This window comes from Triturus cristatus, chromosome 12, assembly GCF_964204655.1.
Source record: "Triturus cristatus chromosome 12, aTriCri1.1, whole genome shotgun sequence".
In the NCBI taxonomy this organism is placed as follows: Eukaryota; Metazoa; Chordata; class Amphibia; order Caudata; family Salamandridae; genus Triturus; species Triturus cristatus.
In genome coordinates this window covers 6,285,782-6,311,713 of record NC_140595.1, presented here as the reverse complement: position 1 = coordinate 6,311,713, position 25,932 = coordinate 6,285,782, and the positions used below count along the sequence as shown (strand labels likewise).

The 25,932-nt window shown below is 56.2% G+C and overlaps 1 protein-coding gene across 1 annotated transcript; it reads left to right on the top strand.

Moving 5' to 3' along the window:
- Window positions 1–762: 762 nt before the first annotated feature.
- MIDN (midnolin) lies at window positions 763–24,045 on the top strand. The gene is made up of 8 exons (XM_085638524.1): window positions 763–1,446; window positions 2,111–2,330; window positions 2,948–3,035; window positions 3,476–3,538; window positions 9,585–9,959; window positions 10,465–10,648; window positions 11,308–11,583; window positions 23,450–24,045. Exons 2-8 carry the CDS (start codon window positions 2,119–2,121, stop codon window positions 23,704–23,706), a joined length of 1,455 nt encoding a protein of 484 aa, XP_085494650.1. The 5' UTR covers window positions 763–1,446; window positions 2,111–2,118; the 3' UTR covers window positions 23,707–24,045.
- The last annotated feature ends 1,887 nt before the right edge of the window (window positions 24,046–25,932 follow it).

Here is a 25,932-nt window from a genome sequence, read left to right as displayed (position 1 = left end):
CCTAGGGGTGCACCGCAGGAGGATGTGGGGTGTACCTTGGGTAGAGCCCATGTGGTGGTCCGAGGGGTGCACCGCAGTTGGATGGGGGGTGTACCTTGAGTAGACCCCATGGGGTGCACCGCAGGAGGATGTGGGGTGTACCTTGAGTAGACCCCATGATGATGATGAGGGGTGCCTACGTGCCCCCTCATTGATCCGCACCACGCAGCGGGGAAGGCTCTGATGGTACCTCCTAACTCCAGCCCCCCCTCCTGGTCTGCAGCCATGTTTAGTCTCCGCACCCTCCCCCACCCTCCAACCGCAGCACCGAGCTGGCACATCGAGTGCTGGGGGAAGGGGCTTAAGCCATGGAAGCCCCTCGTGATCCCCCTTCTCCCCCTCCCGTGTGACCCTTGCCCCCTCCCCCACCGGCCTCGGCCGCGCTCCGCCCCCTCCCCCGTCCTTTGTTGTAAGCTCCATATATTATGAATGGCGAACACAAGAAGAAAGGGGCGTAGACTTGAGGGCTTCTCGTAGTCACGCCCCCAGCTCACAGCCCAATGGTGTGGGAGCTGTCCCGGCATCCGCCGCTGATAGGCGGGCACCCGCAGCCGGCAGCCACGTGGGGTGGGGTAGCCAGTTACTGCTATTGGTGTAAACGGAGTGGGCGTGGCCTGAAGCCGAGTGCCATTGTCTGCGGATGGACAGTGGTTTGCTATTGGCTGCGGCGGCCGGGGCGGGGCCTAGCAGGGAAGCCTCGGAACGCTGAGGACACAATGCAACTTTTTTTTTGTTAGTTTGAGCTGTGAGGGCACAGAGGAGGTGAGGGATCCGCAGGAGCAGCAGAGGCGCCCCCCCAGAGAGGATCCCCCCCCCAGAGAGAGACCCCAGGGTCAGCACAGGGGACCCCGCGAGGACAGCACCCGGACAGGCCCCCCAGTGTCGCTGGAAAAGACACCCCCGGGAAGACTCAGTGACCCCCCACCGGAGAGGATCACCCCAAGACAGAGCACCCCCAAATTCAGCACAGGGTACCCCGAGGAGAAAGGAGCCCCCAGGATCGCTGGAAAGGACCCCCCCAGGAAGAAACATCCGGAACAAAAACCACTAAGGAGTATCTCAGTGCCCCCACACCGGAGAGGACCACCCCAAGGGAGAGCCCGCCCAAGGTCAGCACAAGGGACCCCGAGAGGACCCCCCGCATCCAAGATCGCTGGGAAAAGACTCCTGGAGGAAGGAACAGCTGGGACAAGAACAACAAAGGAGTGTCTCAGCCCCCCCCCCCCAAAAAAGAATATCCTAGGAGAAGGACCCCAGAAGGAGATCACCCCAAAGGGAGTCACCTGGAGAGGACCTCAAAGAAATTCCCTGGAAAGGACCTCTGGGGGAAGACGCCCCCCAAAAAGGAAGCATTTTAAAACGAGCCTCTTGAAGGGAAACCACTGGACAGGAGACCCCATAAGTCTGGTGAGTACACCCACAATAGGGACCTCCCCCTGAGGTACTTAGAGTTGGGGGGCATGTAACACCCCTTGAACAGTCTCATACCATTGAATGACCCCCCCACACCCTCAGGTACTCGGTGAGCGGAGCCCCTTGTAACATTCATTGAAACCCTCACACCGTACCCTCTGGTAACCCCCCCCCCCCCCCCCCAGGTTGATTGGGGAGCTTCTTGGAACACCCCCACACTACCCGTGGAGGAACACCCCTGTAAAGGGTTACTTTCATCTACATAATGTTATGCACTTTACAATCCCCCCCCCCCCCCCCTCCAAGTTACTCAGTGAGGGGAGCCCCTTGTAACATTCCTGAAAACCCTCACACTGGACCCGTGGGCGATCCCCCCCCTCCCCCTATGTACTTAGATCGGGGAGCCCCTTGTAATATTACTGAAGAACCTCACACTGGACCCGTGGGTGCCCCCCCCCCCCCCCTGGCGGTACTTAGCTAGGGGAGCATCTTGGAACACCCCCACACCAGACCCGCGGAAGAACACCTCCCCCCGGGTTCTCAGTGAGGGGAGCCGCTTGTAACATTCCTGAAAACCCTCAGATCGGACCTTGGACGAGCCCTCTAAAGAGTAATCCCCCCCCCACGTGACGTCACTGACCTCACCTCTATTCCCCAGGTGCCCGCATGGACCCCCGGAGCTGCAGCCCCCGCCGGGTGCCCTGTGAGCCGCCCCCCGGGGCCCCCGCTGCCCCCATGCAGCTGTCGGTGCAGAGTACCACGGGGACCCGCTTCGAGCTCAGCGTCCCGGCCGAGGAGACGGTGGAGGGCCTGGAGCGGAGGCTGGCCCAGCGGCTGAGGGTGCCCCGGGAGCGGCTGAGCGTCCTGCACCGGGACCGGTGAGTGGGGGCAGGGTATGTGTGTGTGTGGGGGGGGGGCAGGGCTAACCCGTGGTCTGAGTGGGGGGGGCGGGCTAGCCCATGGACTGGAGGGGGCTTGTAAGTGTGTGGTAAGGCCCCTCCCTAAGTCTGGGGGGGATCAGGACTCTTCCTAGGTCTGGCTGGGGGGGGCCTGTGTGAGTGGAGGGGGGGGGGTCCCTTGAGGAGGGGTCTTCTTAGAGTATTGGAGGGGGTTGTCTTGCGGTCTCAACCATGGGGGAGTCCTTATGTGTGCCCCCCCCCTCATCTTTCGGGTGAGGTTCTAAGTGTGGGGTCCGGACTCTCCCTAGGCCTGCCCGGATTGGCGGTCAGGAGCTGAAGTCTTTGGGGGGGGGGGGAGGGAGTTCGTGTATGGGGCAGGGTGGCTCTCTGGATCTGTCTGGGGGGGGGGTGTAAATGTAGTAGCAGGACTCTCCCTAGATCTGGTAGGTGGGGATATGAGGGGGGCCCTGCGGGCGGGGTGTCCATCATGCGCAGGGGTGTGTGCCCCTCTTCTGCCCGGGCACGGGTCCTTGTGTGGTGGGGGGCAGGCCTTGGCCCTCCAGAGCTGCCCTTCTGACCCCCTCTTCTTTCCGCAGGCGGCTGACCTCGGGGCGGCTTCAGGACTTGGGGGTGTCGGACGGCAGCAAGCTGACCCTGGTACCCACCGTGGAGGCAGGTCTGATGGTGAGTGCCCTGGGGGAGGGGGCAGGGGGGGGTCAAGAGTGATGTACTGGGTACAGGACTGGAGGGTTGCAGTGCCTCGAGGTGAGGGCAGGGAGCTGTACTGGGGGGGGGACAAGTGTTAACGTGCAAGTTCCAGTACCAAGAGTTTACTGGGGATCAAAGACAGGCGGCAGTACTGGGTGTGTGGAGACAGGGAGTTGAGAGGCTGCCCGGAGTTACTAAGGCGGTTGCGTTATTTAGAGGTCAAAGGTCAGAGTAGGACATGAAGTTTTACCAGCAGGCTGTGGTAATGGTCCAGTACAGGTGGGTGAAAAGCAGGATTTAGTACTGGGGCAACGAGGGAAGGGTCCGTGGACAGGTTGCTATACCGGGGTATGGTGCAATAACGCGACAAGAAGCTGGCCCCGCCCATCTGACCTCACTCTTTCTTCCGTGTCCAGTCGCAGGCCTCCCGTCCGGAGCAGTCCGTCATCCAGGCGCTGGAGACCTTGACAGAAACTCAGGTATGTGTCACTGTTGTCTAAAGGTCATGTGAGATCACGGACTGCATGTGCCGCTGGAAGCCGGCTTTTGTGCTGCAGTGTGTGTGCGCTGCAATGTATTGGGGGTGGGGGTCTTTGCTGTGTCCCTCACGGGAGGCCGGTGCTGCTATGTCATGCTCACTGTAGGCCAGTTTCGCGCTCACAGGAGGCCGGTGCTGCAGTGACTTGCTCACTGGAGGCTGCTGCGGTGTCGCTGGAGGTTCGCACTGGGGTGGTGCTGTGTCATTTTGGTTCTGCTGTCTGTCTGTCCAGTGCTTGATGGGAAACACATGGTGGGTCCAAAGGTATTTTTAGCACTCGGTCTCAGATTGGGGTTGCTGAATATTGTGTTTTCTGATTGGTTCTTTCTTGCACCCATAGGCTTCCTGTCTCTTTATCTCAAAGGTTGTCTTGCCTCGCCCTTCCTACACTTCCCGTCTCTATCGCACGAATGCCACCGGTGCCAAGTCTCGCTTCCACCTCGTGCCCTTTATTCCACCACACTTATCCCCGATCTAAGGCTGGTGCCCACCACCGGCACAAATTAAGCACTGAATATATTCATTGGTGGAGTCCGACTCTGGTGTTGCAGTGCACTAGGAGGGTGGCTGTAATGTTGCAGTGGTGGCTGGGGGTCTTTTCATGGGTGATGCTGGGAATGTGGGCTTTCTGTCACTGGCTTCCCGCGCCGCAGTGTCTTGGGGTACCTGGTTCAGGGGTGCTGTTTCTCGCGGTCTCTTAACGCTGAGGTCAACAGGCTGGCTGCTACAGTGTCTAAGGCAGGGGTCTTCCAACTGGGGGGCGGGCCCCCCTGGGTGTGGCGCAGCTGATCCCAAGGGGGCGCCAGGCTCTGGCCAAAAGAGGCTTTGTGTTGATGACGGTGCTGTGTTTTCCTCCAATGGGCCGCCATTGACATCATTGACCGTTATATCCTGGCTGGGAGAAGGCGTCTGAAGGGAGGGGCTGCCAAATATTCTCCCACACCCCCACTTCTAATAATCGCCCTGTGGATTCTTTTGCGGGTCAGTGAGGCCTGTCTGACCAGAGTAGTATGTTTGGCAATCATGTATTTCATTGTATTTTAAAACTGCAACAGAAGTTAACTGCAAAGTTGAAATAAGTCTAGACATATGTAAACATTGTGCCAATTTAATAGAAAAATTGTGAAATTCCGAACGGTTTTTTTTCCTATGGGGGGGGGGAGGGGCATTAAAAGGCTTGCAGAGCACGGGTTTGTGAGTGGGGTGGAGGAGTTTTGGGGGCCTCATTGGCTCCAGTGTTTCAGTTGTTGCTTGCTCGGTGATGCATTTAGCCGGGTATGTAGGGGTCGGCGGCGCTGCAGTGCCTCAGGGGGTCATGGGTTCATGTAGGGGATGGCTGGCACTCAGCTCGGGTGCTGGGGTTTTCTGGGTCACTGGGTGTTGGCTCGGTTCTGTCTCGGGGCTCACTCGCGCTCTCAATCCAGACTTGTAGAGCGCTACTCGGGAGCAGTTTTCCAGGCGCTAGGCTCGTGTAATGGCTTGGGGCTGCAGTGCCTCGTTGGTCTCTGATGCATCTCTGTGGTGGTTGACGGTGGGAGGCGCTGCAGCGTTTCAAGGGGCACTGGGTGCTGCTGCAGTGTCTGAGCAGTGCCTCGATGGGGGTTAATGGCTTGGCCATTGGCTAGGGGGCTGCAGTGTCTCCGTGATATGGTGACCAGTGACCTGGTTCTGCAGTGTCTCAGGGATTAGTGTCCGTGTCTCAGGGGCCACAGTGTCTCGGGGGTCACAATGTCCGTGTCTCGGGGCCCAGCGGCCTGCCGTTGCAGTGTCTCGGGGGCCACAGTGAGTGTCTCGGGGGTCAGTGGCCCAGTGCTGCCGTCTCCCTGGGGTCTTTACTCTGTCTCTCCCTTCCAGTGCTTCCTCCTTGCTTTAGAGCCCATGTCCGTCCGGTTTTCTGTCCCGGGGCCCCGTCGTCCCTCACTTCCGGTAGTCTTCCCGTTACTCCACCCGTTTCCGGTGTGGCTCCTGCCGTCTCCTTCTGGTTTCCCCTTCTTGCTTCCGGTCGTTGCCATCGCCGCTTTCTGCATGTGCCCCCCCCCCCCTGCACTTCTGCAAACAGTGGTTGTTATGCGCTGTATCGGGGTGGGGCGCACGCCCCACCCTTGGGTGCGTCACCAGCCTCACCCCCCCCCCCCCCCCGCAGCTAGGTGACGGTGCGGAGTCCCTGCCACAGCTGGAGGCCGAAAGCCCCCACCCGCATCTGTATGTTTGCTAGTCGGGAGTTTTGTTTCTTGCATCTTTTATGTAGCGCGAACTCGACCCGAAGGTATTGGAGCGCTTTACATAGCACCGTATTTACATGACACCTTCAGGCGCGGGGAGAAGAAGTGATTTGCCCAGAATCACAGGATGTGGACGCGACCCCGAGGCTCGAACCCTGGTTCCCAGCACCAGAGGCGGCAGTTTAAGCCGACGGACCACATCCTCCCCTTGAGTTGGGGCGGCTCTCGATGTGTGTGTGGGGGGGCGGGGCTGGGTCTCTAGGTACCCAGGGCGGGGTCTCTGGCTGCGTTGGGGATATCTGGCCCTGGAAGCGGGGGTCCTATGGCTGTTTTGGGGGTCTCTGGCTGTGGGAGGGTGTTTGTAGATGCACAGCTTGTGGTCGGCTGCCTCTGTGTGCCTGGGGCGGGGGCCGGCTCGTGTAGGGTCCGGGTCCTCGCCCTCTTGCATCTACCCGTAGAGGCCCCCCCCCCACACTTTCATGCTCTCGTTGTCCCCTCCTCCCGGTGTGCAGATTACATGCCACCCCCCTATTCCCGGTGTACAGAGTTCATGCCCCCGTGGGCCTCCCTCCTCCCGGCACAGGGCGCCCGCCCCCCCTGGCATGCAGTGAGTCAGTGAGTTCTCAGAATCGCTGGGACACGGCGCCTGTTATCAGGAGCTGCCGGGCGGGGGCGGTCTGATCTGCGGGGGGTGCGGCTTCCTTCCTGTTCTGCAACAGGGCCCTCCCCCCTCCTACCCACTGCTGCTGCTCCCTCAGGGCTCTGGTCACAGGCCCTGGCTTTAGAGGGGGGGGGAGGGAATGGGGGGCTGAGGAAGCCTCGAGGCCTGGAGACCTTTGTTGGCACCGGTATGTGCCCCTCAAGGGAGAACCCCCCCCCCCCCCCCCCCTTAGCTGTGCTCCTGGAGCCCCCTGGCTGTGCCCGGGGTCTGGGCAGTCTCTGGCTGTGCCCGGGGTCTGGGCAGTCTCTGGCTGTGCCCGGGGTCTGGGCAGTCTCTGGCTGTGCCCGGGGTCTGGGCAGTCTCTGGCTGTGCCCGAGGTGTGGGCAGTCTCTTGCTGTTCCCCGGGTCTGGGCAGTCTCTTGCTGTTCCCCGGGTCTGGGCAGTCTCTTGCTGTTCCCCGGGTCTGGGCAGTCTCTTGCTGTTCCCCGGGTCTGGGCAGTCTCTGGCTGTGCCCGGGGTCTGGGCAGTCTCTGGCTGTGCCCGGGGTCTGGGCAGTCTCTGGTTGTGCCGGGGGCAGTCTCGGGCTGTGCTCCAGGTCCGACAGTATCCAGTGCCCGTGGCGGGGGCAGTTTCTATCTCTCGTGCTTCCGGTTGGGCCTTTTTTAGACCTCGTCCTGCCCCACACATTCGCGTGGTCTCTCCTCCACCGCGCTCCCATGTTTTGAGGTCTCCCCCCCCCCCCCCCCCACTGCATTCCTCTCATATTCCGTCATCTTGATTCATGCTCGGTGCCCCCTCCCACCCGCCAAGCCCCTCACCCCATTTATTTGTGAGGGTCCATGCCCTCCTAGACGCCCCCCGCCCCTTTGATTTCGAGGGTCGCTGGTCCCTCTTCTTTCCTTTCACCCCCGGTGCCCCCGCCCCGCTCTCGTCGCTCCTCCTTTTCTCCTGTCCCCTCCTTTGTCCCCCTCGTCCTTCCGTGGGTCTCTGGCAGCCCCTGCCTCCTCTATGGCCGAGCGCTGGTGGGGGCCGGGGGCTTCCTTTGTCGGCTCCTGCGGGGGCGGCTGCAGTCGTGACTGGGGGAGGGGGGCTCTATTGTGGCTAGAGGGGGATTCGTGCAGCTCGGCTCCCACAAATGTCTGTAGGAAGGGCGGGGGGGGGGGGGGCAAAGGGGGCAGCATCTCTGGCTTTACACTGGGAGGGCAGAGGGCTCGAGCTGTTGAAATGGGGGTCTGTTAGTGCGTGTAGTATTGATTAGGGGGGGTGGGGGAGTTCGCCTCCTTTTGGCGGGGGAGGGGGGTGAGGTGGAGCTGGCATGCTATTGGTTGGAGCAGTGCGGGCATTAATGCACATTTATTTCTGCATACGTTGTAGCGCTTTGATGCATGGGGCGCAGTGACCCAGTCCGTGGTTAGTGTGCACAGCTCAGGCGGTGCACGCGGCACATCGTGCTCACGTGATCAAGACCTGGGCTTTGTGTGCACAATGCATTGTTTGCATGCACAAGTGCGCAGTTCTTACCGTGTACATGCGCCGTGCACGGGTTTGTTTACGCAGTGGGTATATGCGTGGTGTGTGTGCACGTGCAGCGGTGCGTTCCCTCTTGCTTGCTATCGCACAAGCAGTGGCGCAGTCGCTAGTGTTTGCGCTCGCAGTGCACCCTCACTGGTGTTTGTTCCTGCAGTCCCGCTGTCCCCAGTGTTAGCGTGGTCTTTGCTATTAGCGCCGGCAGTGATGCAGTTCCTGCTATTAGCGACTGCAGTAGGGCAGTCCCTGGTGTTTGCGCACACACTGCACTGTCACAAGGTGTTTGTACATACAGTGATGCAGTTCTTGGTATAAGCACATGCAGTGGGGCAGTCCTTGGTGTTTGCGCACGCAGTGCACTGTCACCGGTGTTTGTTCATGCAGTTCCTGCTATTAGCGACTGCAGTAGGGCAGTCCCCCGTGTTTGTGTACGCACTGCACTGTTGTTTGTTCGTGCAGTGATACTGTCCCCAGTGTTAGCATGGTCTTTGCCAATTAGCGCATGCAGTGATGCAGTTACTGGTATTGGCGCCTGCAGAAGGGCAGTCCCTGGTGTTTGCGCATGCAGTGCACCCTCGCTGGTGTTTGTTCGTGCAGTGATGCAGTTCCTGGTATTAGAACATGCAGTGGGGCAGTCCCCAGTGTTTGCGCGCACACTGCACGGTCACTGTTATTCCGCAAACACCTCAAGACCTTCCTGTTCATGAAGTCCTTCGAATAACACGTCAGCAGCTCCCCCAGTCTTCTAGCCCAGGACCTTGTTAACTATAGCGCCAAGAAACCGCTGGTAGACGTGCGCTCTACAAGTAATTTTAAACTCAAACTCAAACTGGTGTTTGTTCATGCAGTGGGGCGCAGTTCCTGCAGTTTGCGCACGCAGGGCACTGTCACCGGTGTTTGGTCGCGCTGTCCCCAGTGTTAGCGTGGTCTTTGCTATTGGCGCCGGCAGTGATGCAGTTCCTGGAATTGAAATACACAACTAGTGACGGAATGCCTGAATTAATCTCATCCACTGGTAATTACACGGGCCACAATCAGTTATTTTTCACACCACGCCACCTTAGGTTAAATCCAGTTATATGCAAATCAGTCTCGACCCTTCTCCAATAGGAACAGTCCAGGCCAGGTCCTGCTTCCGCCCTGGCTTGGGCTCCTCGGTGGGGGTGTCGCTTGGTTCCAGTGGCACAGTGAGCATGGACCCACGTCTGGGCATACCCGTCCCACGTAGGACGTCGCACTGAAGTATACAAAAAAGTGATGGATGGAATGTTTGCATTAATCGCTGCCGCTGGTGATTCCTTGGGGGCTGTATCCCAGTCCACCTGAGTTTGGACCCAGCTGTGTGCAAATCCTTCTTGACACTGCTCCAGTAGAAACTGTCCAGCCCAAACTGCTGCTTCCTGGTGTTGGCGCATGCGGCGGTGCTGTCGACACGCTTGCATGTCCAATGTTTGATATTTGCCTATGTAGTTCCTGTCATTAGCGCATTCTGTGGCTCAGTCCTGCTGTTTAACGCATGTTCAATGTTCGATATTTTCTCTATAATTAAGCCTGGTTTTGTTTACTCCTTTCCTCAGGTGAATGACTTCCTGTCGGGCCGCTCGCCTTTGACCCTCGCCCTCCGCGTGGGGGATCACATGATGTTCGTGCAGCTACAGCTTGCGGCCCAGCAAGGTGGTGGGGTGCATCGGCACGTGATCAGCAGCAGGGGTGACGGTGGTGTTGCCACGGCCTCCTCTCACTACCGAACTCTACACACCGGCACCAACTTCACCCGGGTCCCAGGGGCCCCCTGCCAGCATGGCACGTCGTCCTCTTTAGCGAGCATGCCTATGCACTGCACCGGCACCCACGCCGCCCCCGTCACGGCGGGCATTTTCCGGTCTCATGGCGCAACCACCACCACCACCACCACAGCGAAGAGCAGCACGGGTGCCTCCTCGTGTCCAGAGGTGAGTGTAATGTCCTGGGAGTGCTATCCCCTCGCCCCGAATCACCCACCAGGGTCAGGGATCCATTCGAATCCGACCTTCCTGCCATGGCACTTGGCTTCTTGTGGTGGTCCGGCCTGTGACCCTCTGCACCTGTGGACGGGAGTTCTCTTGAGCCTTTCAGTTGGTCCCCCGTCAGACTCCCCCCCCCCCCCCCCCCGTGTTACCTCAGAGATGAGTTGGTGCCTTTCTTGCTCGCCGTGCCAACCGGTCTTGGCCTTCACTGACCTTGAGTCAGTTGTCGGTGCCCAGGTGGGAGCTGATTCTGCACTTGGCCATTGGTGCCAACAACCTTTTGTGCTTGGTCTGTCTTAAGCCCCCCAGGTGAGTGGGCCCCCGCTTGCCCAAAGTCATTATTGAATCCCCCCCACCCCCTCGCCTGAAACCAGCCCGTGGCATGCCACCTTGCCCATACAGATGTCTGCCAGTGCACAGCATGTGTGACCCACTTCTCTCCTTCCTGCAGGTGGGGCGCAGCCCGAGGCCCAGCAGCACAAAGAGCACGTGTAGCAATAGCACCAGCAGCAGCACAGGCAGCAGCAGCACAGCCAGCAGCAGCACGCCTCTCAGCAGCCGTTCTCGCAAGCCTGGCGCAATCATTGAGAGCTTCGTCAACCACGCGCCCGGGGTCTTCTCAGGAACCTTTTCAGGTAAGGCTGGCGGCACCTTTCCAAGTATATGGGGCTTGGGAGTGCCAGCAGCATAGGGACGCGAAGGTCTACTCCAGCATAGAAACGCGGGTCTGACGCGGCACAGGGGTCTGCCGACACCACAGAGAGTGCAGGGGTGTGCCGGCAGCATGGGGAGTGCGGGGTGCGTCGCAAGTTGGGGAGCACGGGGTGCCAGCGGCATGGGGGGTGTGCTGAAAGCATAGGAGGCACAGGGGTTTGCTGGCTGCATAGGAACGCAGGGGTCGGCCAGCCCCATAGAGAGCGTGAGGGTGTGCCAGCAGCATATGAGCCGTGGAGGTCTACCAGCAGCATAGGGGGTGCGGGGTCTGTCAGCAGTATAGCGCCATGGGGGGGGGGGGGGGGGGGGGAGGAAGACACTAGGGGGTCGTAAGAAACAAACCATGGTTATGCATATGGGTCAGGAGTGGGTGGTGGTGTGGGTTCTGTGAGTAATAGACCAGGATCACACATGGGTCTGGAGTGGACGACCGTGGTGTTGGTTTGGAAAGCGACGCCTGGGACGTGGCGTAAGTCTGCGGACATGGCACTGCACGGGTCTAGGGAGCACTGAAGTATGTCTTGTGGGGAAGCCCTGACTGAGCCTTGCTGTTATACACGTTTCCTCTCTTCTTCTTCAGGCACTTTACACCCCAACTGTCAAGATAGCGCCGGCCGGCCCCGGCGGGACATCGGCACCATCCTGCAGATCCTCAATGACCTCCTAAGCGCCACACGGCACTACCAGGGCATGCCACAGTCCCTGGCGCAGCTGCGGTGCCAGACGCAGTGCGCCGCTACCTCTCCAGACACTTCCGTGGACCTCAACAACAAAACTACCTCAGCAAAGTCCGAGCCACAGCCCCCGCACCCGTTGGTGCAGTGCCAAAGTCAGATCCGCATGTGCAAGCCCATGGGTGAGTGACGCACCAGCACGAGTTAGGCCTACCCATGTGCCCTTCCAATACAAGGCCGTCTGTGCCTAGGCTGTACCCCACTGTGTATGGAAATCTCCCCTAAGAAATGAAAACGTTGGTATGAAACTGCTTGCGTACTGGGTTGACTGGTACAACACTGCATGTGTGCCGGGGTGGGTTGGTACGCCACTGCATGTGTACCAGGGTAGGTTGGTTGGTACGCTGCTACGTGTGCCAGGGTGGGTTGGTTGGTACGACTGCATGCATGCTGCGGGGGTTAGTTGGCATGGCTGCATGTGCCGCGGTGGCTGCAGTGGGTGAGACTCTTGGTGCAAGGGTGAGTAGTCTTGAAGTAGGGAGGGCTATTACTACTGACTGTAGTTAACAGAGCAAGAATATTTGATTTCAGCTGCCGTGTGGGTGGCACTCATTTGATCCCAGCTTTGGGCACATAAGCTCCACCACAGGAGTGCAACTCGGGGCGCGTTGTGCAACGAGGCACCAGGCGAAGAATACTGCGAGCCCCTGGTGCTCTGGGAGGTCTCTTCTGGTCCATTCCTCCTCGGGCAGAGCCACTGTACTGCAGCGGGCAGAGCAGGCGTTCTTGGTGGATAGATGGGGGTGGCCTCTCTGTAGCTCTCGCAGTGAGGGCATTTGGCGCAGTCACTGTGTGTCTGTCTGGCTCGAGGCGTGGTCCTCTAGTCTTCGTGTCCCGGCTGCTCCGTCTCCGCTGTGGCTCTACTGGTTCCTGTCGGAGGGCGACGACTCCGTCTGCCCACAAAGATTGTCTATTGCCACAAATGACCAGTGTGGACCTTGAAGGGGACCGTCTGCCTCCAACCCAACCACGTGCCGCCTTCCTGGACTACCCAAGGTAGCACAGTTTGAATCCACAAACTTACTGTGAAGCAGAGAGGAAACCTTTGCCTTTTATCCCACGGGTAGAAGGCGTATCGGGCAGGCAAGCCTGCAGGTAGTGACGCTTGTGCAAAGGAGAGCCCAGGATCAGGACCACTCGCGTTCATCCGAGACAAAGATGTGCCCAGTGCCCATCACCCAGCCGCAAACCTGGCAACAGCATCCGATGGATTGGTCAGGGGGTGCCGGGAGTGAGTACACCTTCTGTGCGGTTATCATCGTATGCTCCTAGCATCGCTGACTCGAGGAGCTTCAAACGGTACAGGATGCTTGTTCACCGTGGGACTAGACTTTGCACAGTAATGGATGCGCCTAAATGTGGTCACTAACTCCAGAGTGTCCAGTAGAGCTGCACATCAGAGTCCATAACTATGGGACACAAGTGGGCTCTTTGGGAAAGACGATCGGTTCTCCTTTGACCTCCAGCAAATTCTGTGTCCCGCCACTGAGAAATAAGTGGGTGTTGGACAAGACGTCTCTGCTGCTGCCCTCGTTTCAGGCCTGGGAAGCCTCGAGCACTGAGGAGAAAGCCTGCTGTGGCTGAGAGCTGAGGAGAGGAGGCGGTGAGTGTCCCACTGGTACTGACCGCATTCCTACACTCCCTCCCAGAGCTGTGAGGGCCCTCCTCCCCGCCGGCGAGGCGTCCCCACTCCTGGACTTGTGCTGCTATAGGCCTTCCCCATAAACAGCGAGTTTGCATTGCTGTGTCCTTTGTTGTGTTGGGAGTCTCCGCTCCACGGGTACACATACTCTTGTCAGATTAGAACGCCCTCCAATCCTCGCATCCACATCGGGCTGGGTAGCTCTGCCTCACCAACCCGGTCTTGTCTGGGAGTGGAGGCCGTGACGGCTTTGTAAATGACGCAGTCCGTTTTGAAGATGGTGCTGGTGGCGAGGAGAGCCGCTGGAGTTCCGTCAGGATGGAGTTGGTGTGATAGCCATCTTTTAGGTCTGGGGTGAGACGTGCTGCAGCGTGTAAGATGCCCGTAAGGGCGCTGATTTGGAATCCAGAAGGCCCCGGAGTTGGGCATTACCACCATCCAGATGCAAGAGTCGGGCTGCAATGAGATACTTCGCGACATGGCATCCATCAAACCCTCCAGCCACTTTGGTGATCCTCTACCCGCCAAGATCTATAGCGATTTTATCTCAGCCGTTCTCGCTCTTTGGTCCATGATCATTCATGAATCCCTCTTACAGGGAAAGATTCCAGACTGCCTAAAAATTGGGCAGGTTACTCCCATTCCTAGGAAGTCCAACGCGGACCTATCCGATCCAAACAATTTTCGACCTATCACCAGCAGCATGACTCTAACTAAATTGCTTGAAAAATGCGTATATTCACAGCTCTGCAAACATTTTGAGAAATATCAACTCCTGGACCCTCATCAGTCGGGGTTCAGAGCGGGGCACAGCACCGAAACGGCCCTGACTCACATTGTTGATGACGCTGTGAGAGCCCTCGACCACAATGTCTCCTGATCCTGACCTGTCCTCACCCTTCGATACCATCAAACATGAAAACCTGATCGATCTCCTACAACATAGGATGGGATTTTCGGGCTCGGTCCTACTCAAAGGATCAAAGTTAACCATGCCCTCGCGTCCAGTACCCCTGTCCTGATTAGAGTCTCCCAAGGCTTGACGCTCTCGCCCACTCTCTTCAACATATTAATGGAGCCTCTTGCGGTCATTCTGAACATAGCAAACATTCAATACTGCATGTATGCGTATGACACGCAACTGTACCTGAAGATCTCCTCGCAAGAAGACGTAAAAAGTTAAAATACTACACTTGCCCAAACTCAATGGTTAACTCGGAACTATCTCTTACTAAATACTCTCAAAACAGAATTTCTATTGATCACCTCTCCTAATCATTCAACTCCTACCCTTGACTGGATTAAACACCTCGCTGCTCTGAACTGCACCCCTCATGTTGTAGACGCTGCCAAATCTTTAGGTATCCCCTCTGATAAACGCCTAAATATGCAAGCGCACATCCGTGCTACTACTGGGGGAGCCAATTTCCAACTTAACACACTGAAGAAAATCAAACCATTCCTACCCCCCTGAAGATCTCAGGCCGGCGGTTCCATCACTGATTATCCCTAGATTGGAATATGGGCTGGTGACCCTAGCAGGACTTCCCAAAGCTACCTTGGCCCCACTCGGAGCTACCGTGAATGCATCAGCCAGACGTTTAACGGGCTCGAGGAAATTTGATCACATTTCACCCGACCATTTGCAGTTAAATTGGCTATCTATTGAAGCTAGAATCTGACTCGAGATGGCTTGCCTGCCTCATAAAGCCATCCACCACAATACCCCGTACTACCTGGCTTATAAACATGAACTATCGGTCTCCAGCCGGAACCTCACAAGCACATCCACCCTTCTCTTGAAATCTCCAAGATTCAAAAAGAAAAGATCGTACAGCCGCGCATTCACCGGTCTTGCTCCCAGAATCTGCAACTCCTTGCCATCCGAGATCAGATCCAATCCTTCCACTACTTCCTTTAAAAATCTAGTCAAAAGGCATCTAATGAACGAACGTTAACGCGTTGATCGTGCTGCTGTGTTTTGTCAATAACCAGAATCTTGAATCATTTTCACGGATGTTCTATTTTATGTTTCTTTTACCTTCGTTTTGTTCTGGTCCTCGATAGTTACTGCGCATTTTTCCACGTTTATTTTTTTTGTTAAAATTCACGATGCACTTTGCACATCTTGGCTCTTTCTATTGTGTGATGTTTTACTCTTGGCGCTCTACGGCACCTCTGATGCACCCCACGTGTTCTTCTTAAATGTTTTCCCACAGGTTGTAACTTCACTTACCTTTATGTTTTGTATACTTACTGGCGCCAACTCTGTACAGCGCTCGGATACCCATTTGGGTCTTGTTCGCGCTATATAAAACTTATCAAATATATGAGTAAAATGGCTTGAACAGGGTGCCCCTCAAGGATGCCAGTGTGGGGTCCTAGCGGCCGTCGAGTAGGGTATTACCACCATCCGATGCAAGATTATGAGGGCTTGAACAGCCATTCTGAAGTCGCCTTTATGAAGAAACTGTTTGACTTTCTTTAGACGAGAGCTGATCCCAGGCTTTCGCTGTGCGTCTATGGTAATGTGTTCCTTGGGGGGGTTCTTGTCCACGGTGAACGCCAGTGGTGTGGCGTTCCGTGAGAGTTGGGGTTCGGATCCGTCAAGGTTCATGTCATTGAGCCGGGTTTGTACTGTAGTTTGTAGTTCTTGGCAAATAACGGGCACACTGTCTTGGCTGGTTTGAGCTTCAGGCAGGTGTCGGGTGTCCATGCCTGGATGATGTGCCGGCAGTGTTTGAGACGTTGGATGTCTGAAGCAGACGAGACTTTCCAGCAGAGTTGTGTGTCTTCAGTATATTGGTGGATCAGGATGCTGTTGTCTGTGAGTAGAGTTCCTTTGAAGTGGACAGGAGGCGGCCTGGAACCCGGGGGCACTCCGCACCTGTAAAGGTACCTGAGACAGCCTGGAAGCCGGGGGGGACTCCGCACCTGTTAAGGTACCTGAGACATCCTGGAAGCCGGGGGGGACTCCGCACCTGTTAAGGTACCTGAGACATCCTGGAACCTGTGGGTCTCCGCGCCTGATAAGGATGGTGCTGTGCATCGTCTCTTCCAGGCAGCTTCATGTGGCAAAGAGTTTTTTCCTTGTGGGACATGCGTGGTTCTGGTGGCTGTCAGGCGCAACCAACCCCTCCACCTGCAAGCTACACCGGCCCTGACCCCGGAAGCTGTCCATTGACTGTGCGTGTGCTCACAATAGGTTCATGCTGTGACTGTCTTTAGATGTTTACTGTGTGTATGTATGGCCATGTGTGTGGGGGGGGGGGGGGGGGGGGTGAGTGCGCGCCCCCGCCCGCAGGACTGTTACCGTGTGAGCTCAGGCTGACTCTAGATGAGTTCCGGTCTGTGCATGAACGCATGTGTTCCTGTATGCGCGCGTGACCGCCCCTAGGCACGCTACATATGTACCCCCTGCGGCGTGCTACCCCATGCAGCGAGTGTGTACACAGTGCACAAGTCTCACCTAGAGTTGGCATCAGGCCGGCTTTCTCCCCGCGCCACCGGTATTTTAATGTCCCTGCCAGTAGAAAGATCCCCCCCCCCCCTCCCCCCCTCACTTAAAGCCGGTATTTTTAGCCCTTCCCTGCGTCCGCGCTCGCGATCCCGGGCTGGTGAACGCAGATAGAAAGGTATGTTGCAAATGCATATTGCCCATTCTGTTTAATATCCCGTTCAGCATCGCGTCCGGGCCTCTGCGGGCTCTTTAAACCATAGCAGATCTCGAAAGGTGGCCACCGTGGTCGCAGCTGGTGGTTGGTACTTGGCCACGTGCACCCTGGGCTGGGCGCCCTCCGCCCTGGGCCGGGCTCCTGCTGGCACCGGCTCAGACGTCCCTGAAACGAGCGTTGGGCTGGGCTCGCAGTCCACCCCGTCGGCGCCCTTTCCTGGTGTGTTTGGTATGCAGGCCCAGGCCCCACCCTGCTGTGCCCTCGTCTCTCCCCCGGGGGTCTCCCCCCACCCTCTGGAGCACACAGAATCCCATTCAGGCAGAGCCCGAGGTGGGGGAGGGGCGCTTCTATTAGCGTGGAGGAGTGGTGGGCAGCCGAGATGACCCGGGGCTGGCCTGGTGCCCCCCTCCCCCGCACTCATGGATGGTGTTTCCCCCCCTCCCCCCAGGGAGGCGGTGGGGGCCGGACGTTGCCTCAGCTGGGGGTGGACATCCATCACAGACCAGCCAGTGGGTCTGTGGGAAGGAGGGTGGGGGAGCCGCCTTCAGCAGGACAAGTCATTAACGCTCTGTCAGCACTCCTCCCTGCGGAGGGAGGGGGGGGGGCACATAGGGCTTATGGAACCTAACGCGTTCTCCGTAGCGCCGAGCAGGCCGTGTTTGCGTCAGAGCGCTTAAAAACGGAACCGGATGCCTCTCTCGGATACACCTGTGATAGGTACGCCGTGAGGGGCGTCCACTGACCCCCACCATGGAATTAAGACCCCAGCCTCCTCCACTGACCCCTCCTTACCCCACCTACTAGTCCTACAGAAGCTGCTGACTCGCATCTCCTTTGCCCGGACGGGGGTCAAGGCTTCCCCTTCTGTAACTTCCGCCGACCTATGTCCGTGCCTACCGGTCCTCGCAACCTATATTCTCCAAAAGCCACAAGGTTATCCTGTAGACATTCAGCCTACCGTCCCCCTTACCCATGCTATACACAGGCACCCTGTTAGCCTGTGAACACTGTTCCTGTTCGGCCTACCGGTGCTCCCTGCCTGTCCTGTACACGATCACCCGGTTCTCCTGCACTGTGGGTGTGCGTTAAATGGTTTTGGGGCACCGCCCCGGATGTGCCGTCAAGGACCTCTGAATCACACCCTGGGCTTCAAAGCGCTCCCTGGGCGCTAGTGTAAGAGCTGGTTCTAAATAGTGCAGGCTCTGGAGCATTTATAGAACAGAAACACGTGACTGCTGCTGACAGCTTCCGGAAGCACGAGGGAGGGGAGGTAAGACATTCAAGAGCTCCTGCCTTCAAACACAGCAGGGGGGAGCTGCGAGAGAGACTTTTTTTGTTGTTGTGGAGTTTTATATAGCGCGAACTAGACCCGGAGGTATCGGAGCGCTTTACATAGCCCCAGTTACGTTACAGAGGGACACATTCATTTTTGTTGGGCTCGGGGAGATGAAGTGATTTGCTCAGAATCACAGGATGTTGAGCGTCGTTCCTGAGACTCGAACCCGGTTCCCCAGCTCCGAGGTCGACTGCCCTAGCCGTTAGGCCACATTCTCAGCTCCAGGCTTCAGACACCAGGAGAGGAGGGAGGCATGACTGATCACAGGATTCTAACAGGAGGAGGGTGAAGGGAGATGCGAGAGAGACTTACTCGACTCCAGGCTGCAGACAGTTTGTAATACCCGGGGTCACCAAGCCCTAAGGGGGTAACGTGACTCGAGTGGCTGGGCACCCAAAGGCTTTTGTGTAAAGCGACCATACAACACACACCCCCTCTGAAGCAGGGAACGCACACAATAAGGGACGCCACCCTGTAGGGTTTATGTAAACAACTCCAGTTTATCCAAGCAGATCGGCATAAAGACTGTTCAGTATATGTAAAGGCAGTTCATTAACGGTAAATGCAATTCATTAGATGTCAATGCAGTTCATTAGCGATTAGCATATGTTGCACCCATCAACCATAACCGTGCTGTAGGGAGTACCTGATACAATCTGGAACAGCGCTCTAGAACCCAGCGCTACTCGTGATAATTGCGCCGTGAATCCTGGTGAGCCGAGCCTGCGGATACAGCGTTAGTCGTGATACTGGAGCCTTGACGGCTTTAGAGCAAAGCCTACCAACACCGCATTAATCGCAATAATGGAGCATCGGGCACTTCAGAGCAAAGCCTGCAAACATAGCGTTACTCGTAATAATTAGGCATGGAACGCTTCCGAGCCCAGCCTGCGAACATAGCGCTACTCGCATTAATCGAGCTTCAAGAACTTTGGTGCAGTTCGTGGGGCACAACGCTGCTCGACAGTCTCGGAGGCGAGGGGCAATCCCTCGGCGGGGTGTCAAAAGTCTTGAGGGAACGGGGAACTCCCACGGAGGGGAACCAGGGTCTCAGGGTGCGGTGATGCTCCCGGCGTGTAGGGGGCGCACCGGGTCTGGCCCAAGCCTCCCGGGCTTACCTTGATCTCGACGCGTCCCCACCAGATCCGAACTCCGCAGTCGGTCCTTCCGCGACGGGGGCCGGCCACGGCCCCACACACCTTCACCAGCAGCTGCGACGGGGCCCGGGCTTCTCTGCGGGCCTCGACACGATGAGGGGTGATGATGCACACTTCAGGCTTCCGGACCGCCGCGGTGAGTGCGCTCTGGTCCCCGCACTCCAAAAGGGGGGGGTCAAATTAAGCGGCGAGTTCCGCGCTCGACGGGGCATGCCGCAGGGGATCCCAGGCCAGGTCAGGGAGCGCAGGGGTCACAGCGCTAAGACCTGGTCGATCCCCCAGCAATTCCACAATCAGCTTTGGCAATAAGTTTCAGTTGTCAGTTCTGGCATGCAGTCTCAGCATGTCGTGACATGAGGTTTCTGCATTCAGTTTCTGCATTCAGTTGCTACCTGTATTCTTGATAGCGCAGATGTCTCTGGCGCCCTTGGGGGTGTTCTGTTCCTGGGGGGTAGGGATTGAGTTGGTGACTAGGTCCTTCCTAGTCAGGCTGGGCAGAGGTTCCCTGGGTCCTCCTACTGCTGGGCAAGATCAGTGGGCTTTACAGGATCCCTCACTCACTTAAGAGGCAGCACCTAAATCCTGTCACTCTCAGAGGCATAAGTCCCTGGCTAGGCCCTACCGCCTACCCTCCTGCGTGGATTCTCCAGCTCTGCTTTACCCCACTGGCCAACTGACTAGAAAAAGTTCCCTCCCTCTGTTAAGTATCCCTAGGTCAGGTGACCTCTAGCCAAGGCGGCAAAAGTAAAACCACACCTCCCTTGTAGAAGGTTCCAGCACATTCCAGAGCTTCCCCATTCTACCTATGGGACAAAAAAAGGCGGGCTGGTGTTGCAACATTGTTGTGGGGTTCCAGCCAGCTCCTGGCAGCTAGGGTGCTACTAATGAAGACCACTCCGCAGTAGCAGGGGCCTGTGGCAGCCATCTTGGGAGAAGGGAGCACCTGCACCTTAACACTGATTGGCAATGAAAAGGCGCCCGGAGACCTAAGTCCAACATCAAAATGAGGGTGGAAAAAATGAGGCACGATCAAAAATAGAAAGGGAGACCACCCTAGGGCTGACAGGTCCAACACAGTTCATCAGAGTGTAAGAGATTTATAAACCCCAAAATCAACTGGAGTTGTGTGAGAGGGCCTCCCACCACCCCCCCCCCCCCCCTTTGCTTCCAACACCGGAGGAGGGCAAGAGGGAGTATTAGACAGTTTCCATGCCTGTCTGATTTTTATTGACCAGCTGTCTGGACTGTAAAGGTGATGGCGGGGTGGGGGGGGGGTGTTACACTTCAGCAGTGGTGTGCGTTGGTTAGTGTGAGCGTAAACTGAGTTTGACTCTTCCAGTCTGTTGCGTATGACTGACTGCGCTGAAGCTCTACGCTGGGCTTCAGCGAGCTAGGCGCTCTCTTGTCCAGTAGTGCTCGGCCTGTGCAGGTTGCTCTGTGACTGGTAGGGTCAGGAGTTCTTTGGCAGAGAGGGTGTAGTTCTTCAGGCGTGGGACTGTCGCAGCGGTCTGGCGTGGGGGGAAATCAGGTGTATTGCTGAAAGCAAAGATGGAGGCTAACGAGTCTCTGCCTGGTGCAGTGTGTGACGAGCTGGACGGTCCAGCAGGGTAGGGTTGCTACGTGATCCTAATGTTGGCAGTTGTGTGTTTTTAGTTTCACATGGTGGCGTGTGGATTCTAAGGCTTCTGGAGGGAGCTGGCCTCTTCTACAGACTGACTCGGAGTCTGCAGAGTGTGGTCAGCCACTGGAGCATGGATGATGGGTTGAGCCATTGTGGAGAAGATGTAGTATCTTAATGCAGGGCATCTCAGAGTAACCAAAACAAACAAGCATTGGCATAGCCAATAGGTCTCGCTTTTGGGACCTTACAAGTATTTAGTTTTGCAGCACAATATCCTTGCAACAACATCAGCTGTTGCATGGCTAAACCTTGCGCCTTATAAGTGTTTAGCCATACAGTTGCTGAGAAGGATAACCGTAACAAATGAGGGCTGCTTACTCACCAGGCAGGGTCTTTCATTCTGTTGTTCTGCCCAGGATACATTTAAGGACCCAACAAACATGGCCGACGCTGCCATTAAAGTGGCACAAATGGATTTTGTGGATGCCATAATACTTTGCACAAAGCACAGTGCCCAAGAGAGTACGTGTTTCCGGCGCGTTTTTGTTTCGTGAAAGGTGACTTATCAAAAGTCTTGAAAGCCAAGTGCATCTGTATACACTCCAGATCAGGTACAGACGACCCTTTACACTTTAGTCTTCTGCTGACCTTACTAATAAGAGGGTCAAGAGGTACAAAATGGACGGCCATTTCACAGGTCCAGAGTCTCACTTTTACAAAAATCGAACCATGGTCATGTGGCACAAATCCAAGTGGACAGGGTGCCACATGGGAATCCCTTTGCTCATTGCCAACATGGGCTCCCATCAAACGGTAGACCCGCAGAAGACTGGTTCTCTAAAGCTGAGCCATCCAAGTGCCTACATCTAACACGGTTTAATGCCTGGCATGCATTGAACACCCACTCAATTTCACATTTGGAACTAAGTTATACTTTACAGCGTACAATTAGTTAAGTGCGTTCACCTGAACTGAGTAGCCCGTGTCAGCACCACTTCAAAGTGCGCAGGCAACGGCGGGATTAGTGATAATTATACAGTTTCCATCTAAATATATACTACAGTTTCACAAATACAGAAGTGCTTCAGTAAATGTTCCATGATCTGCTCAATTGCACAGAATGCGGCTGGCCAAGCCCCTTAATGCACATTAAGTGTAGAGCAGCAGTTATTTCATTTGCTGTGTTCTTCAGCGTCTCTTATCGTACAATGAATAATCAGTTGTACTTTCAGCAGCGCACGGGATACAGTTGGGATCTGCAGCTGGTAACCAGGGATGCGCACTGTAGGATACTTTGCGGGATACTGCACCGTCCCCATGGGACACCTTACCAGAGATGCACCAAGCATAACAAGCGCTGGTTGCGCGGCCGTAATAGTAACGCGGCCGTGAAAGCGGAAGTGGTGAAAGTGATCGCGGGGACGCGCTATGTGTCGGGGAGGGGCGGAGCGAGGCACGCTGTAAGGGTGCTGGAGGAAAGCCAGAAGGCGGCTGGGCTCGTGCGCGTTACCGCAAGCTTGAGGCCAGCAAAAGCGTGTGGTCGGACTTTTAAAAGCCCACTTACTAAATGTCTCGCCAGCGCAGGCACTGGCTCAGGCGAGACCTAAAAAGGGACAAGAGGCTGGGCAGCTATCTTAGCTTGGGGAGTTTCCTTTTACAGTCAAGGTCCCTAAGCAGTAGAAGGTTTGATACGCTAAAGTTTTGGTTCGTGACCTTACCTTTCACAAGAAGTATTTGAATCCAATCGAGTTAAGAACAAATAAAACATACTGAACTTAAATCGGAGTAATTGAAGTCCAGGCTTTTTAAACTGCTCGCATATCAGTCTCCAGTTCCATTTGCCGAGAGTGAGGAGTGTGCTATTTAATGCATGTTTAAATGTGCTTCTGCTTCCATGCAAATGTAATACTTTTGAATGCTCGCTTTATTTTCTATATTTTTAGGTGGGGCGGTTGGAGTGGGGCGTCTTTTGGTCTTTATTTGGGAGGACTTGTGCTTGTTTAGGTGCTTCTTTTTGAGGGGATTGTGCTTGTTTTGAACTTATTTTCGATAGGATTGGGCGTCGTTTGGGCTTCTTTTTGAGGGGGGTTGGGCTTGTTTAGTATTAAACACCTGTCCACTGCTGTGTGTGGGGTTCAGGGAGCCACGGGAGACTGGGGAGGTGGGGTGGGGGGGCTCTGGTGATGGTGGAACTGTTGTAAGCTAGCTAGCTGGATGGGATGAGCAGGAGGAGAGATGGGAGCTGGAGGGGCAGGCTGTGGAGTAAAAGATCCACGTGAGGAAGAAGGTGAGGGCGAAGGCTGGAGGTTTGGTGTATTCACAGAACCAGGCTGGAAACGCCCACCCCCCAGCAGGAGGGGTATCAAAAGGCTACATGAATGGACATCCTGGTACAGAGGCTGGGGCAGTCTTGAGGTTGCAGACCACGTGTGCTCTGTGTCAGGGGGGGGGGGTAGGGGTCTAGGATGGGATCGAGGTCCCCGCCCCCTGGTCTTGGTGCTGCAGTGTCCTATTGATCTAAGGCGCCTTTCTAACAACCACTCTTATTCTTTCCACAGGTGACCGCTTGCGGCAGACTGAGAACCGCGCCACGCGCTGCAAGGTGGAGCGACTGCAGCTCTTAATGCAGCAGAAGCGCATGCGCCGGAAGGCTCGGCGCGATGCACGTGCACCCTACCACTGGCTGCCCAATCGCAAGGCAGCACGGAGCAGCAGCCATGGCAGTGTGTCCAGTGAGGGCAGCCTGGACCTAGAGGACATGCTCTGGAAGCCCGAGGTGGCGGCCGACATGCCAGCCGAGTTTGTGATGGCGTAGCGCTCCATCGCACGCTCCATTATGTGGCAGGACGCGGTTTGGAACACTTGGGGGGGGGGCCTGTGGAGGAATTGCTTGGCCTTCGGGGACGAAGCTCTACGGTGGATAAGGGTCTCGTCTCGCCCAGTGGACTCAGCGCGCGCCTCTCCAGGATCCGGACTCGCCCCTGAAGGCTGCAGCGCTTGGTGGACCCACGTTTGTGTGTTTTTGATTTGTTTTCTTTCTGGTGGGATTCTGGACTGTGAAAAACTCTAACCAAACTGAGGACAGCTTAAAAATGGTGAATCATTTTTTATTAATGGTTGAATAAAAAGATCCTTGTGGACTGTAAAATGAGAACTTGGCAGCCTTACAGACTAGATTGGCAACGGTTTCCTGTGCTGGAGTACGCCATCCGGTGGATTTGGGCGGTCAGGGTACTTTGGTGAAGTTTGGGTTTTCTTTGGTGCCCTTCCCTTTGGAACAGCAGACCTAAGGTGGAGGAGAGGTGCTAAGAAGGGGCGCACACAGTCAGGTGTCCCTCCAATAACCCTTTCACCCCCAATGTAGCAATGTCTGCTGCGTCTCACACATGTTGTATTCAGTGGGGAGCTGGTAATGCCTTTGCTGTGGTTAAATGGCTAAAGCCGAGGTAAGTGGCTGGTGCTGTGGTTAATGCTGTTTCATGTAGGTGGTGCTGTGGAATCGTATTAAATGCCACAAAGTCATTGCTGTAGCACATACTGGACGCTTTGACCTTGTACGTAGCAAAGGCCACAGCATGCAGTTAGTGCTGTGGTAACAGCTATGCCATGACTTGTAGCTTGTACAGTGGTACACAGCTAGGTATGGGCTGCTGCTGGTGCTTGGTATCTAGCTGCGCATAGGCGCTTAGCTTGTGCAGCGGTTACACAGCTAACCGGGAACCCCTACCGGTGCTGCAGTACCAAGCTGTGCCTTAGCTTGTGCTGTGGTTGCACAGTGAGCTTGGAATCTCTGCAGGTACTGCGGTGCCTGGCTGTGCCATGGCTTGCAGCTTGTGCTGTGGCTACACAGCTAACCTGGAACCTCTGTTGGTGCTGTGGTACCTAGCTACGCCATGGCTTGTACCGCATGTAGCGGATACACAGGGTGCATTTCCAATTCCTCAGTTGGCTGCGTGGCAGGAGGCAGCCACGCCAGACGTGTCTTTTATCTTTGCTGCCACCAGCCTGTGGGCTTTTTAAAAGTTTTTCTTTCACTTTTGGGTGACTGACTCCTATAACCTCTTGTCACATGTACTGGGTCCATTTACAGAGGTGCAAGGGGGAGGGGGGTGTCTTCCACCCATCAGCGCACACTCCCTCAGTTGCATGTATTTTTGGAAGTAGCGCTTATTTGGCTGTAAACTCCCAGTTTGTCAGCTTAGTCCATGGGGCCCCACCTTCCGTTTTTGGGACATTTCAGACCTGCCCGAGTCGCCTCCCGTTGCCTCGTAGCTCGCGCTTCTAGTGCAGTGGTATATATCCAGTCTCCCAAGAGGGCTTCGTGGCCCATCCGAAGACCCTACAATGACGCCAGTACCACATAATGTGAATTTAGAAGTGTTCTTAATCCACCCCCCCCCCCCCCTCACCCAGTATCCTTTGTTTATGGGAGGCATGTAGGACGATGTACTGTTCAGGCGTGTTTCCCATGCTGCTGTTTTTTGGGGCGCCTGGGGCTACTGGGGGGGCTGCGTGGATAGACACTGACCATTTCTGTATTGCCCCCTCTTCATTATGCATTTGGGGTCTGTATTGCACCTCACGACTTCCACAGACATGCAGCCCTCTCACCTCATTGCCTCATGTCGTGATGTCCGCGTCTTGTATGTCGGGTGGGGGGGTTTGTCTTGTCTCTTGAGATGGGGAAGAAAATGAGTTTTGTTATTCCTTGTTTTTTTGTTGGGGGGGGGGGGGGGTACGGACAATAAAGGTTTGAGGACGTATGGAAGCCTTGTTGCCCGCACTACTAATTGAGCACTGTGTTTTCTTGGGCAGGAGGAGAGTTGTTTGTCCTGGAGGGGATTGGGCTAGTGCGCCTAGGAACAGACTAGATATGAGCAGGTGGAGGGGAAGGTAAAGCGTGGAGGAGGAGGGCAGCCCTAGGAAATGCTGCCGGTGAGGAGCTGGTAATGGGCCACCTATATGTGGTAACACTGGCAGGGATAGTCAGTCCGTGGGCACATAGACTGACCTCCTGCACTGATCACACATCAGAAAGGAC